At 39.1% G+C, this 15,585-nt stretch overlaps 1 protein-coding gene across 2 annotated transcripts in view; it reads left to right on the top strand.

Annotated features, from left to right (window-relative positions):
• STRIP2 (striatin interacting protein 2) overlaps positions 1-15,585 on the top strand; it is a 48,691-nt gene that overhangs the window by 25,744 nt on the left and 7,362 nt on the right. For both annotated transcript variants that reach the window (XM_058724314.1, XM_058724313.1), the window contains 2 exons: positions 1,696-1,796; positions 4,764-4,830. In XM_058724314.1, the coding sequence (XP_058580297.1) occupies positions 1,696-1,796; positions 4,764-4,830 (168 nt within the window). The remainder of the gene's footprint in view (positions 1-1,695; positions 1,797-4,763; positions 4,831-15,585) is intronic.

The following is a 15,585-nucleotide window of genomic DNA, read 5'->3' as shown; positions in this document are numbered from 1 at the left end:
GTCCTCCTAAGAAGTCAGAACCAAGCTTGTTGCTAGAACAGCAGGTTCTCGGAGTACACAGAGGCTCCTGCAGGCTCTGTGTCCTTGAGGTTTGACTATATAATCAGGGTATTTCTCCACATTAGTACATCCAGAGACATCTTTGGGTGTGTTACGGGTGTCCTGGGTGCTCACACTTCTTCTGCCAATGTTTGCTGAGCAACAGCAGGGCTGGGAGGAGAAGGGGTGGGTGGGAGATGGTGTTCCTAGTAGAAAGAACAGAGAACTGTGGATATGTTTTTCTGTCTGCTTCTCTTGGTGGGCAGTATGTGGATCAACAGCCAGACAGGTGGGTGGCTTGATGGGCCTTGCCAGTGTGTGTCAGTGTCAGTGAATCCCAACAAGTCTACAGATACGTCTCTAACTGAAAAACATTTTCCATAACTTCATAGTGGGTATGTATTGGCTGCTCCATCTGGAGCTTTGGAAAATACCCTGGGTCAGCTGCCGGGGAGAAAATATTTGAGCAGAAGAAAGAAATGGGCAGCCCAAGCTGACTCCCCACCTCTAACCACACGCCCAGGGGCAGAGGGCAGCTTGGTTTGTTTCCATGGCTACTTCTTGGTGACCAGGAAAAGCTAAGGGATTTAAAACACCACAATTTTCTGCTTTTTCAACACAGTTTCTGTACTGTCCCAGTAGTCTGGGTTCTGGATCTGGAGCACACTGTATCTGATGCTCCTCAGTGTATCACAGGCAAAACCTAGGTGATGCAACTCCATGACACTGCCCACTAGGTTTTCCCAGACACAAACCCCATCCAAATTCAAGCGAGCAAAATGGAACCCCTATGTTAGGGTGCTTAGCCATCAAAGAGATCTTGGACTTATTCTCAGTGCAGGGCTTTTATTGATCCATTCGTTAATATACTGATATTGTAAGTACAGGGATAATACAGTGAACCACATAGACTCATGCTGGAGCCCTCATTCCAGTGGTTCACTTGGTTACTTACTGTGTGCCATATCCATCCCGACTGAGTGATGCCAGCAGTTGCTGGGAGTAAGCTACACCTGTTTCTGCTATATCAATCACTGTGGAAACACTATGAGCCAGAGGTTTGGTATGGAAGACAACTCCCTCAGGGAGCCTTCCTTTCTTGTTGAGCTTAGGAACAAATTTCACAGCGATTCCTTCTATTTACCCGGAGTGGGATTTTCTTTCTGGCTTGGTTGTGTTTTGTGCTTTTGGTCAGCTTCTTGCAACAACGTACACACACTGAAGATTGTCCTCCATGTAGGATGAGCTGGCTGATGATGCTTCTCCCATTTCTCAGGATGGCTGATAACATAAGTGGACACTGGATATTCTTAGGAATGGATATTAGAGTTGTACTTGCCTATCTTTTTTTTTTTTTTTTTTTTTAATTTTTTTTTTTTAATTTTTTTTTTATTTTTGGACAGAGAGAGACAGAGCATGAACGGGGGAGGGGCAGAGAGAGAGGGAGGCACAGAATCGGAAACAGGCTCCAGGCTCCGAGCCATCAGCCCAGAGCCTGACGCGGGGCTCGAACTCACGGACCGCGAGATCGTGACCTGGCTGAAGTCGGACGCTTAACCGACTGCGCCACCCAGGCGCCCCTTGCCTATCTTTTTCATACACACTTTCTATTCTCCCCCAAATAAGCAACCTTTCTGTTTGGATCTTTTAATTCAGTTTGAATATGTATCACAACATTTGGTGTTTGCCAACTGCATTCCTTTGATCCTGAAGTTCTTCAATCAAAATATCTTGTCCTACATCACTGCCAAAAACAGGTATGGACACTGGACAGATTTATTTCAAAGGTCTTTTTTGGAATGGATTGAGAAATATACATCTCTGAGCCTTTCAGTTCTCCTTGTGTCCCTAGTCCCTTCAATGTTAGAGCTGTCACTCTTAAATTTAATTTCCTTAAAGTGTAAGTTGATGATGGGGTGTGTGGTTTGGCCTCTTCACAGAGGCCAAACTGTATTTTAACAGTTTTGAAAACTGAAAAATGTCATGATTCAAATAAATAAAACTGTAACACTGAAATTTTAGCCCTATGGCAGAAGGATCCAGAAGATACTTTTTTGTGAAACAGACTTCTTATTTGGCCAGCCCTGATTTTAGTATAAATCATAAGTTGGATCAATTATGCTTCTCTGTAAATTACAGTCTTATACCGAATTTGTAACTGAAGGTAAATAATAGATCCTTACTTAGATCAGTTTGTAATAAGACAAATATAGGGTATTTTATTTAATCTCCTCGGCGCTAAGAGATATTACAAATTTTATTCGCATTTCAACAAGTAGGAAACAAATTCAGAGAGCTTAATTGACTTGCTCAAGATTAACATGCTAGTGAGACCACTTAAGTAAGCAGTAGAGGCAGGATCAAAACACAAAATTGTTTTCTGGTCACAATCGCTATGAATACAAATTGCTTTCCACTCCTCCAGCCAAATGGGGACTTGGGGGTTACAGAGTAAATCCTTGTTCTTTAGTTTGCTACTTCCACAAGAGCTGGAAGCATGCTAATTAAAGTTTACCAGAAATGCTTTTACCAGAGGCAGAGCTCCTAAAGTAGAAGTAAGAAGGCTGATGTGATTACTTGGGTTGACTGGAGAGCACCAGGAGATGGTGCCTCACCAGTCTTGTCAGTACTGCCTGAAAATCCACCATAGAGAGGCAGCCTACTTATATACGTAGTTTAAAATAAAACATACACATGGAACCCAGAGTCATGAGACCTGCCATTTGCTAGCTATGTAATCTAAGTAAGGACATTTTTTTTTTTTGAGCCACAGTACTTTCATCTTATGATGAAAATAATACGTCCTCTGACTATATCATAGAGATTTTATATAAGCATTAATTAAGAGAAACATACAAGAGTCCTGTTCCACATTTCCGGGGTTGGAGATCCATCCTTGGATCAATCAAGTATGGCTGGGGTGCAGGAGCTAAATACCTACCCTGCACCATGGGCATAGACGGGAGGGGCAGACAATCTGATAGGTGTCTATTGGGTTCCATTTGGAATTGGAAGAGTGGTAGTGCCAGCCTACATCATTTACTAAGATTGGCTTGGATAAGATGGTCCTCTTTTGCATCACCTGTCAGCTTTACTGTTGCATGATCCCTGAAAACTTGGAGCACTCCTACATCCTTATTGCATAGTTTTATCATGGCTTTTACAATCCAGATAGATATTCCAGAAACTTGTAACTTTATTTTTGGCCCCCTTAGGCTAGAATTCCGTTCACTGAGACTGCAACACATCCATCTTTGATTTCCCACCCCCATTTCCTGGTTGCCAGCACCTACATAGCCATGGGGCTTTGTCTGTGGGAGGTGGGTAGATAAGTGGAAACGCCAGCCAAGAAAGTTTATCCTAATGGAGCAGTACAGAACTGGCAACCCTGGGAGAGTCCAGTAGAGTGAATTGAAATGATGAACAACGTTAGAGGTTGTTCCACTGCCCTTTCTTCTTCTATCTTGGTTCCCCTAGGTTATCGTTGTGAGTTTCTGGGACAAAGGTAAATATTTCTAGGTAAACAAATTGTTGCTTTTTGTTTGGATAGAGTTTTGGTTTGTTTTTTTTGTTTGTTTGTTTTTTCAACATCTATTTATTTTGAGAGAAAGAGACACAGCAGGAAAGGGGCAGAGAGAGAGGGAGACACAGAATCCTAAGGAGGCTCCAGGCTCTAAGCTGTCAGCACAGAGCCCAACGTGGGGCTCGAACTCACGAGCCGTGAGATCATGACCTGAGCCGAAGTCGGACACTTAACCGACTGAGCCACCCAGGCACCCCTGCTTGGATAGAGTTTTGACTTTTGAAATGTAGGGTCAGGTCCAAGAAACCCCATACTCCTCTTTATAGCCCCTGCTTTGACAACATCCTTTATCCATTTCCAACTGCACTAGTTCAGATGGATTGGTTATAAACCTTACGGAATGTCAGAACCAGAGGAAGCATTAGAGATGAGCTAAATTCTGCATTGTACCAACAAAGAAAGGAGAAAAGGAAAGCAAGAACTGTAATTTTGAGTAATTCTGTCTCTGTCGTCATGCAGTGCCTCATTTCCCCTGCCTACTCATGCCTGCTTCTCTGGGCTCACTGCAGAGCCTCCAGCTCCCTTGCAGTCCCCCACTGTGGGTTTCGGGGACAGATGCCATTGCCATTCTTGAACTACTAGATCGGCCCTGCTGTAGGAAACTGCCTCTGTCTTAAGCTTCCTTCAGGAGTGGCTTCTGTGATTATTTCCCAGAGCTTCTGGCTTCCAGAAACATTTGGTAAAGGACACAGGAGAGAGCTTCATTTCATCCTCACATCCACAGATTCTTAGTAATTGGGCAGCAAGTTTGAAGGTTGGGCAGCATCTCTGGGAACGCAGTTCACACATACACACAAGCATACACTTAAATGCAAAAACACAAATGCACACAATTGTCCATGCATTTTAAAGAAGGGAGGAGAAAGGTGGCTATCTTACAGGCTCTCTTGCTGGTCTCTTTTGCATCTGCCAGATGAGGGGCCAGCCTGAAGGAACTCTGTTTGTTCCTCTCATGACTGAGGAGAGGAGACTGGAGCTGGAGTTTCCTGGCACCACAACCCTCAGTTTCAGCTGAGGTCACTAAGCGCTTTGGGAAATAGATGGGGCCTGCTGGAGAGAAATAACTCCTGCCATTTCAGATACTGCCATGTTTTGCCATCGCTATTTCCCTAAAGCCTGTCCCTTTCTCTGTGTCCTGCAGCATCTCAGTCCTGGATTACCCTTGCTGTACCATCCAGGATTTGCCGGAGCTTACTACAGAGAGTCTGGTAAGCAGAGGGGAATTTGGTAGCTTTTGAAATTGCCAGGCTGGTATTTACTCTTCCATTTCTTCTTCAGCCTCCTCATGCCCCTGGTTTGAGAGTCTCAGATCAATAAAGGCATATTGGCAAGAGCACAGAGGCAGTGGGGGCTTAGAGCTGCTGACCCAGTTGAGCAAAATTGGGAAAAGCTGCGCATCATAATTTGCAGGGAAGAGAAAAGGGTCAGTGACAAACACTAAGGAGGAGAGGGAATTTAGAAAGATAATGGGGCTGAAATTGAATGTGAACATCTGTGCTAAATGACAGGACAATCTCTACTGGTCTATTCCAAACAATGATCTGTCTTCTTTCTGCTGTGTCACAGGCTATTCACTTTTCATTTTCATATAGATTGTAAAAAGTAGAAGTGTACCTTGCTTAGGTCCCTCTAAGCCAAAAGTTGGTAATAGCCACAGAAGATTGACCCAGAAATTTCTTCATCCTGGAAACAACTTTAAGCAAATCAGAAAGTTCTTCAGCATTATTTTGAATTTCATGAAATGGATTAATCAACAGCATATTGAAGATCAGTTGTCTGCCATGTAGATATACCCCCTAAGATATACTGAGTTCACACTCTCACCCTGTTGCATTTACTTGGTTATCTATATTTGTTTCTCCATTTAACTGAAAACTCCTTGAAGGAAGAGTTTCCTTCAAGGAAGGAATGAAGAGCATCATCTTCATTTTTATATCCCCAGAGTGTAGCACTATGGTACATGGAAGGAGCTCAAATGCTGAATGACTGGATGATAGCACCCACGTGTCCCCCAACTTTAATACCTGCAAAACATGGTATATCCGAGAAGTATATTATACACAAATAGAATAAGACCTTCGTGGTACAGGTTTTATAGAACCATAGGATTCTTCACTGGAGGGGAACTGAGAGCCATTTAGCCCAACCCCCTGTGTCAAAGATGAAAAACCAGAAGGCCCAGTGGATGAAGTGACTTATCATAGTCCACTCCTCATAGATGACAGATCCTGAATTAGAAAATGACCCGTGTCCTAAGATATTAAATCTAGCACCCTTTTTAGCATCAGGGCAGAGATTTCCTGTCTTACTTAGATGTGGTCTCAGAAGCCAAGGAAGCTCGGAGCTTCTTATGGCTATAAAGAGAGGTAATAAGTTGTCTAACAACCCTGTTTATGCACATGATGTTATTCAGTCTATAAAATACTGTAAGGGGTGCCTAGATGGCTCAGTCAGTTGAGCATCCGACTCTTGATTTCAGCTCAGGTCATGATCTCACAGTTCGTGAGTTCAAGCCCTGTGTCAGGCTCTGCACTGACAGTGCGGAGCCTGCTTGGGATTCTCTCCTCTCTCTTCCTCTCCTCCGCTCATGTGTGCACTCCGCGTGCTCTCTCAAAATAAAGAAATAAACTTTAAAATAACTGTATAAGCTTGATATTACTGTTTTATAGATGGAGAATTTAACTGCCAAAAGCTTACAGTTGACAGTAGCAGAGCCAGGGTGGAGACTTACATCCCTACCATTCAGAGTTGGAATGAGGAAAGCACTTTCCCACAGAAAACAGTGGTATACAGCATTAAAGTGCTACTGTTAGTAGGGCATTTCAAAACATAAAGTCAGCTTTTAATGGCTGAAATCTATTTCTTAGTGCAATATGTTCTTTTTTCTCAATCCCACATATAGAAAATTGATGGAAATTCTACCTTCAAATATCTTTTGATGGATCTTTGAGGATATGAGCATAAAATTATTGAAATAATTGTCATGCCTCTGAGAAGATTTTATTGTTATCCACGAGCAGGTGAAAGCACGTATCTATTCTAAATAAAACAGTTCATGCTGGGTAGTCCTCTCCTTTCTGTGAAGCAACAGTGGCACCTGGTGGTTTCATTTGGTAACCACAGATTTTTCTCCCTTGAATTCATGGTACTAGTACTCCCCCTGAGCCCAATCATGGGCTTAAGTAACTAGCAAGTTTACTCCACGTAGGTCCTCAACATCATGGTTTGTTTATCTAAACTGATGGCTTCTGTACTCAGAAAAGACTAATGTTCATATGAGTAAGATTTATCTCTTTTCCAGGCGCAATAAATTCATTGTAAACAGAAAATGAACTGGGTTTTTATAAATGTGTAGGATTTTCTTTAAATAATATTGCAATTTTTTTTCCTGGTTATAAAATCAGTATATACCATTGTAGAAAATGGGCTAAATACGGAAAAATAATGGGAAGAAAACAAAAATACCTTAATTACACTGCCTACATGTAAGTACTGTTAACGTTTTGCTGCAATCACCATATATGTACATATTCATTCATATATATACACACACATTATTTAAAAGAATAAGGACTTTGGGTTATATTTCAATTTATATGATAAAATTTAAATCACAATGTGACTTTAAACATATTTGAGAACATAATTTTTTTTTAAGTTTATTTTTTTACTTTGAGAGAAAGAGCAAGCTGGGGAGGGGCAGAGAAAGAGAGAGAATCCTAAGCAGACTCCACACTGCAAGCATAGAGCCCGATGTAGGGCTCAAACCCACAAACCATGAGACTGAGCCAAAACCTAGAGTCAGACACTCAACCAGCTGAGCCGCCCAGGCGCCCAAGAACATAATTTTTAATAGCTACACACAATATTCCTCTTCTTAATTTTCTTAATTGATTGTTTTCTACTACTGTTGGGGTTTTCTGTGTAACTCCAAAATGAACATCCTCACACATGAATCTTTGACTTTGTCTCTGATTATCTAAGATAGATTCCTAGAAATAGAATTACTCAGCTGAGGTAGTCTTGGTTCATATTTTCTCAGTTCTCTGAATTCGAACTGAGTTCAACTTCATCTAGAACTCCAGTTGCACATTAAATGGACATGAAATAAGGTCAAAGTTAAAGGCACTTTCTAACGTCTTCCCATTTTGTCAACCTGTTTAGCTCTACAATAAGACATCCTTACCCATGTACTGAGAAGTTTCCCTACGTACCTGGTATAGGAAGGCTTACAATTTTTGGATCTCCAAATGTCTATATTCAAATTCAATCCATTAAAGTAGGAAAAAAATAAATTCCAAACATAGAAGGGTAATGAATGCATGATTGTGTGGAAGATAGGTTGCTAGAAAAGTCAGTGATATGGCTTCAGCAAGTATTGTAGAATACTCATCATCTGAATGGTTATTTGGGGCAGTGGAATAAAAAGTAGAGTGAGCAAGATGATGCTTTGGGGGATGGAATATATTGATCTTTTATGTATTAACATCTCTTTCCATATTTATGTATATATTAGAACATACATAATGTTATTACAATAATGTATTTCTAACTTATAAGTAAACATGTATATTTAGGATTGCACACAAAAATTATTTACTGAGAGATATGTGCAATAAAAAGTTTAGAAACATCACTGCTTTAGAGTATGTTGAAACGATGGTAAGTTTGTAGGTCAGCTTTCTTTGTGGTCTGTTGGCCCTAAAGAGAAATCATACAGATTACACCCCTTCCTCCTTTCCTCTCCTATTTGACAGATATTTGGGCCCCAAAAATGTGGCAAGTTCTGTGTAAATCCATTGTCACTGCTGCCAAGCCAACTCAGTTCAAAATGCTTGTTGTTTTTCTACAGAAAGGGATTTAATAACACCAGCATCACATACAAAGAAGGGCATATTTTGAACAATGTAGATGTTCAGGTAGGCCTATAGATTAAGGATGGAGGAATGAGAAAAAGTGGTATATGTGGAATCTCTGAGTATCAGAGCTAGAGGTTTCTCAATATCTTGCCGAATCGCATCCTTGACTGATGAGGAAATGGGTAGAGTGATGAAGTATTGTCCGGGCAGAGCCAAAATAGTGGGTCAGAATTTACGTGACTTAGCCATTTGCAAAGAAACATTTGGCATTTCCTTTTAGATATATGTAAATAAAATTATTAAGTTAATTTTTAAAAGGTAGTTCATTGCAAATTCCTCAAATTTGGGTTTGACTTACATTCAGAAAGATCTATAAAATTATGTTCATATCACTTAAATTTATGCACCTGATCCTTTCATCTATCCTTATTAAATTTTGTTTTTATAACTTCCTAATCCAGATATTTTCAGATATCCCAGAAGATTTTTGTTGTTGTGTTTTTAGTTTTTATTTTCTTATTGGAATATAATCATGTTCAAGTATTAAGGTCACTAACATTCATTTCAGACATTATTTAACCAATGATTTGTGACCATCACTATTTAAAACCACAATTGCCTTTAGCATTATTGTTTCTCTGTTCTAGATATAATGCAAACACATCATAAGGTAAATATCCAATTTTCTATGAGGTATATTTATATAGAGGATAGAGGAAGAACCATGGATAAATGGTTTTTTTTACCATTTTATCATTTTCCTTGTTAAAACAGCATTTCTGTTATGGGTATGAGATTAGAATCTATGGAATGAGTTTTCAAATTCAAATGTGCAGATCCCTCTCCAGGGTGCAAATAATAGTTTGTTTTGCTAAAGCTCCCCAAATGATTTTGACATTTTCTCTTCTCCTTCCTCCTTTTTTTACTCATACCACTTAAGAATTACAGCTCTCTTTTATGATATCTAGGTCCTTAATCCAGCAGTGCCTTAACTGTCAGAAATCCATATGATAAGGGAATTCTTCTATAGTGATTGGGAAAAGAAATTCCTTTTTTGGGGGGGAGGGGGAGGGAAGAAATTCTAAGCTAGAAATATGAATTCATTTTCAGTTGTGTGAACCACAATAACGGAATGAATAAAAGAATCATTTCCCGAGAAATGGTTATTATTGTGAATTTACAATAATTAAATGTTAAAACCTAGCAAATGTTTTTTTTTTTTTTTTCAAATAGGTTCAAATAAATGCAAGACTGACATGGTGTGGAACACCTGAAGCCCAAAGCACAGAAATAGACTAGTTTGTAATATAGAAAAGGCAGACAGAACTACAGCTCTAAATTACCTTGATCAAGTAGGTTGTAGGTTGTAGAAGTTCCATGTGTAAAAAGGGAGAGATTGGGCCATTAGGTGAACATAAACTTTTCCTGGACTATGAAACTCCCATGGAGTCATTACATAACAACCAAGTTAATATTAGAAACTCTGATTTTCACTGAAAAGCTGGTTATCAATCTGAAAATAAGAATCATCACTAGGGACTTTAATAAGCTGAGAAGGTTTGTGATGTATTAGATTTAACACTTAGCAGTACTTCTTTGTTTTTGTTTTTGTTTTTTTTAAGTATTTATTTATTTATTTATTTATTTAAGTAATCTCTACCCCCAACATGGGGCTCGAACTCACAACCCTGAGATCAAGAGTTGCATGCTCTTTGGACTGAGCCAGCCAGGTGCCCCTAGCAGCACTTCAAAGGTTCAGTCTGATCATAGACTGACCGAACTCAGTCAGATGTTCCCCTTTACAACTGGAAACCTAATTATTGTCGTTATTGTTGTTGTTGCTGTTGTTGTTGTTTCTGGAAACTATTAGGCTTGTTTGAAATAACGATTATAATAGGACTTAAGAAAGTTTCTTTACCATTAGGTTTTGAAGAAGCTGAGAAAGCAGGGGATCAAATCAAATTTTCTCTCAGGAGATCATCTGTGTCTAGGATTCCAGAAGGGCAACCAGAAGATGAACAGTAAATAAAAAACAGTAAATAAAGATGAACCGTAAATAGTGTTATAATTCAATCAGTTACTGGAGATAGAGGTTCAAGCTCTGGTTGGGGCACTTATGTGAACTTAAGCAAGCCCTTCCTTTCCCTGAGCCTCAGGTTTTGCTTCTGTGGATGACAGAATTGGACTAGACTTAGCCAAGTCTAAAAGCTGAGTCTCTTTTAGTGCTCAGATTCCAACCAATTTGATTTCCTCAGTACAAAAGGAAGAAACACTCTGTTCTTTCAGCAGTCTTTTGAGTTAATTATCCACATAACTGGCGTAAGCCTCTGTTTTTATTTGGCTTGGCTCAGTCAGCTGGGCTAAGATGGATCTTGAGAACAGAATCTTTGTAGTGCCTTAGAGATGCTATGAAAGGGTAGGATGTGATCCCTGAACTGAATTTTTAGACCTCAGGTGTATGTAAATAAAAATTTTTAGTTGTTTTTGGTTTTAATTCCAATGTAATTAATATACAGTATTGCATTAATTTCAGGTGTACAATATAGTGATTTAGTAATTCTACGCATTACTCAGTGTTAATCATGATAAGTGTACTCTTAATCTCCATCATCTATTTCACCCATTTCCCCCACCACCTCCCCTCTGGTAACTTTCAGTTTGTCCTCTATAATTAAGAGTCTCTTAGTTTGTCTTTCTCTTTTTTCCTTTGCTCATTCATTTTGTTTCTTAAATTCCACTTGTGAGTGAAATCATATGGTATTTGTCTTTCTCTAATTTATTTCACTTAGCATTATACTGTCTAACTCCATCCATGTTGTTTCAAATGGCAAGATTTCATTCTTTTTTATGGCTGAAAAATAATCCATTGTGTGTATATATATAAATATATATATATATATTTATATATATACACACACATATATATATGTATATATATATATACACCCCATCTTCTTTATCCATTTATCTATGGATGGATACTTGTGCTGCTTCTATATCTTGGCTATTGTAAGTAATGCTTCAGTAAACATAGGGGTGCATGTATCCCTTTGAATTAGTGTTTTTGTATTTTGGGGGTAAATACCACATAGTATGATTACTGGATCATAGGGTAGTTCTGTTTCTAACTTTTTGAGGAACCAGTTTGCATTCTTACCAACAATGTAAGAGAGTTCCTTTTTCTACACATCCTTGCCAACATTTGTTGTTTCTTATGTTTTTTGTTTTGGCCATTCTGACAGGTATGAGGTGATCTCTCATTTTAGTTTTGATTTACATTTCCCTGATGATAAGTGATATTGAGCATCTTTTCATGTGTCTGTTGCCAGCTATATGTCTTCTTTGGAGAAATGTCTGTTCACGTCTTTAGCCCATTTTTTAATTGTATTATTTGTCTTTTGGGGGTTGAGTTGTATCAGTTCTTTTTATATTTGGGGTACTAGCCCTTTATCAGATACGTCATTTGCAAATATCTTCTCCCATTCCATAGGTTGCCTTTTAGTTTTGTTGATTGTTTTCTTCGCTGTGCAGAAGCTTTTTATTTTAATGTAGTCCCATTAGTTTATTTTTGCTTCTGTTGCTCTTGCCTCAGAAGACAGATCTTGAAAAATAGTGCTACCGCCAATGTCAGAGAAATTACTGCCTGTCCTCTTTTCTAGGATTCTTATGGTTTCAGGTCTCACATGTAGGTCTTTTATCCATTTTGAGCCTATTTTTCTGTATGGTAAAAGAAAGTGGTCCAGTTTTATTTTTTTGCCTGTAGCTGTCCAGTTTTCCCAGCACCATTTGTTGAAGAAACTTTTTCTCAATGTATATTCTTTCCTCCTTTGTCAAAAATTAATTGACCAAAAAAAAAAAATTAATTGACCATTTAATTGTGGATTTATTTCTGGATTTTCTATTCTGTTCTATTGATCTGTGTGTTTTTGTGCCAGTACCATACTGTTTTGATGACTACCACTTTGTAATATAACTTGAAGTCTGGAATTGTGATACCTCCAGTTTTTTCTCTTTCAAGATTGCTTTGCTATTCAGGGTCTTCTGCGGTTCCATACAAATTTTAGGATTGTTTGTTCTAGTCCTGTGAAAAATGCTGTTGGTATTTGGTTGGGGATTGCATTACATCTGTAGATTGCTTTGGGTAGTATGCCCATTTTAATACTTTTTTTTTTTTCAATCCATGAGCATGGAATGCCTTTCCATTTCTTTGGTCCTCTTTAGTTTCTTTCATCAGTGTTTTATAGTTCTCAGAGTACGGGTCTTTCACTTCTTTGGTTAGGTTTATTCCTAGGCATTTTATTATTTTGGGTACAATTCTAAGTGGAATTATTTCTGTAAACATATGCTTATGCTACCGAAACATGGGCAAATGTTTTCTTTTTTAATTTTCGCTGGTAGAAGGTGAGTTAAGGTCTTGCTTTGGATAGTGTGAAGTATCAGAAACAAGAGAATATGACCAAGTGCTGCTGTTCACAATATATATCTCCCCACAAAAGTATACATCTTAATCAATATGCTGAGTCCTGCCCTCCCCAAAAAAGAGAAAGAAGGTGATTTGCCTTGAGTGAACATAAGTAAATAAAAAATCCCTCACGTCTGGCAAATCTGAAAAGACACCCCATGGAACTAAAGGTCTGCTGGAAAATTATTGCCTGTTAGGTTGGAACAAGGCAGAAGGCTTGAGCAGGGCTTCATGTAGAGCCTGCTGCTGCAAACAGACACCAAGCCTGGGAGCGGCTGTCCTGAGAGAGCCTTTTTTTTTTTTTTACTTACCCAATAAAATTTTATTTATTTATTTATTTTTTAAATTTATTTTTTAATATATGAAATTTACTGTCAAATTGGTTTCCATACAACACCCAGTGCTCATCCCAAAAGGTGCCCTCCTCAATACCCATCCCCCACCCTGCCCTCCCTCCCACCCCCCATCAACCCTCAGTTTGTTCTCAGTTTTTAACAGTCTCTTATGCTTTGGCTCCTGAGAGAGCCTTTGACTAGCATGTGTTCTTTCAGTGCCCACTTCAGGCAGCATCTGGTGATGCAGGAAGTGGGGCTAGTTTTAGTCAGTGGGGAAGTATTATCAGAAAGAAAAGAGCAAGGCCCTGGGCAGATGAGACTATCTTCAGGAGGGAACTGAGATGTCTTTCCTGGGACTCTTGAGAGTGAGCTTTGAGGAAAAGGCAGCCACGATCAGCTTACTTTCATTTAAAACTTCACTTTTGAGCCAAGTGGAGAAAGAGTAAATCACAGGGTTATTGAATGATCAGAGGTGAAAGAATCTTTTTTTTTTTTTTTTTTAATGTTTTTATTTACTTGAGAGACAGAGCATGAGCAGGGGAGGGGCAGAGAGAGGGGGAGACACAAAATCTGAAGCAGGCTTCAGGCTCTGAGCTGTCAGCACAGAGCCTGATGCGGGGCTTGAACCACGAACTCTGTGATCATGACCTGAGCCGAAGTCGGATGCTTAACCGACTGAGTCCCCCAGGCGCCCCAGAGGTGAAAGAATCTTAAAGATGATCTAGTTCAGCCTCTTACAAGAAGCAGGGAAATGATTTATCTACCGTCATACAGCCAAGGCCAAAGCCATAATCCAGGTGTCCTAGTGTGTCTATTCCAATGCTGCTTCTACGAGGCCACTCCCCTACTCCCATACTTTTGTTTTATTTTGTTTTAACATGAGCTCTATGTCCAATGTGCGACTTGAACTCAGACCCCAAGATCAAGAGTCACATGCTCTACCAACTGAGCCAGTCAAGCACCCCCCATATTATATTTTGAGGTGCTAAGGAATGCAAGGCTTTTTATGCTAGCATATTAGAAATCAAGATAAAGGAAGCTCACAGTGGAGATATACTTAGTCTCTCCCATATGTTCTCTGTTTCCCTTGGTTCTTTAAAAAAATAAATAAATAAACATTTAAGAGTCCATTCCTCTGTTAGCCACACAAGATGGAACATCTGTAGAACCTATCTGTTTTGGGCAAGCTGACTAGCTGATGCACTAGAATGGAAACTCCCATAGAAGTTTCTCTTAGAAGGAAACAGATGGTTCTCCAGGGACTAGTTCGAAACACAATATTGAACATTTACTACAGAAAAGAGAACATTATTTTTAAATAATATTTCTAAAAAGTTTCTATGAAGCTTTTTGACCCTTAGTCTTATTTATTAGAACCTAGTATTAGATTCTAATACTCTCAAAATTCCTGGAGGTTTGTTCCACATTGGATGTATGCCTGTCTTGCTTGCTTCAGATTAATTTGGGAAAGCGGCAGAGGATAATTTTCCATTCTTCAGACAACAGCTCACTTCTACACATCATCTCCTACTCCTACTTTCTCCTATCAATTCGTAGACATGAATAATTTCCAAGATGTTAGTTTGGCCACCATGCATACTCATTGATTTATATAACTTCTGACACCAGTATATTTACAGTCCCCAAATCCAGAAGCACTCTTATTTTTGTCCCTGAAAGATGTTTCTGTGAGTAGATACCTGTTTCTAATCTGACATCCATCTGTTATCTCTGGTTGGGTGCTCACAAGCTATCAATAAACATGTTAAGAGAAACACCTGGTTAGAATTAACCATCTGCCATTTTTGCTTCCGTGCTGGAGAATCAAGCTATTTACTGCAATGGGGTTTGATAAAGGAGGGTGGGGTGATTAAAGAAATTCAATCATAATGAATATCAGATCCATCCACAAATAGTTTGAAATCTACCAGAATAGGGGCACCTGGCTGGTTCAGTTAATAGAGCATGTGACTCTTGATATTGGCGTCATGAGTTCTAACCCCGTGTTGGGCAGAGAGCCTACTTAAAAAAAGAGAAAGAGAGAAAGAAATCTACCAGAATAAGTCCTAGCAGTTACAAATACAGCTTATATAAGTGCAAAGTATATGGAGGTAAAATTCTATCATCTCTTTTCTGATTCTAAAACAGAAAGTTACACAAGAAGGCTTGCTTGAGTGAAGTTCCTATGTTCATGTATCCTCTTTCTAACCAATTCTTGCTCTAGGTACAGTCTTCCAGGATTGGCAGCCGTGTGTTTTCAGATGAAGGGTATTTCATGCTTTGAGGCCTTAGTGTGTGAAGAGCAGA

Source organism: Neofelis nebulosa, chromosome 4 (assembly GCF_028018385.1).
Source record: "Neofelis nebulosa isolate mNeoNeb1 chromosome 4, mNeoNeb1.pri, whole genome shotgun sequence".
NCBI lineage: Eukaryota > Metazoa > Chordata > Mammalia > Carnivora > Felidae > Neofelis > Neofelis nebulosa.
Note: the sequence above shows the minus strand (reverse complement) of the source record. Positions and strands in the feature narration are given on the sequence as shown.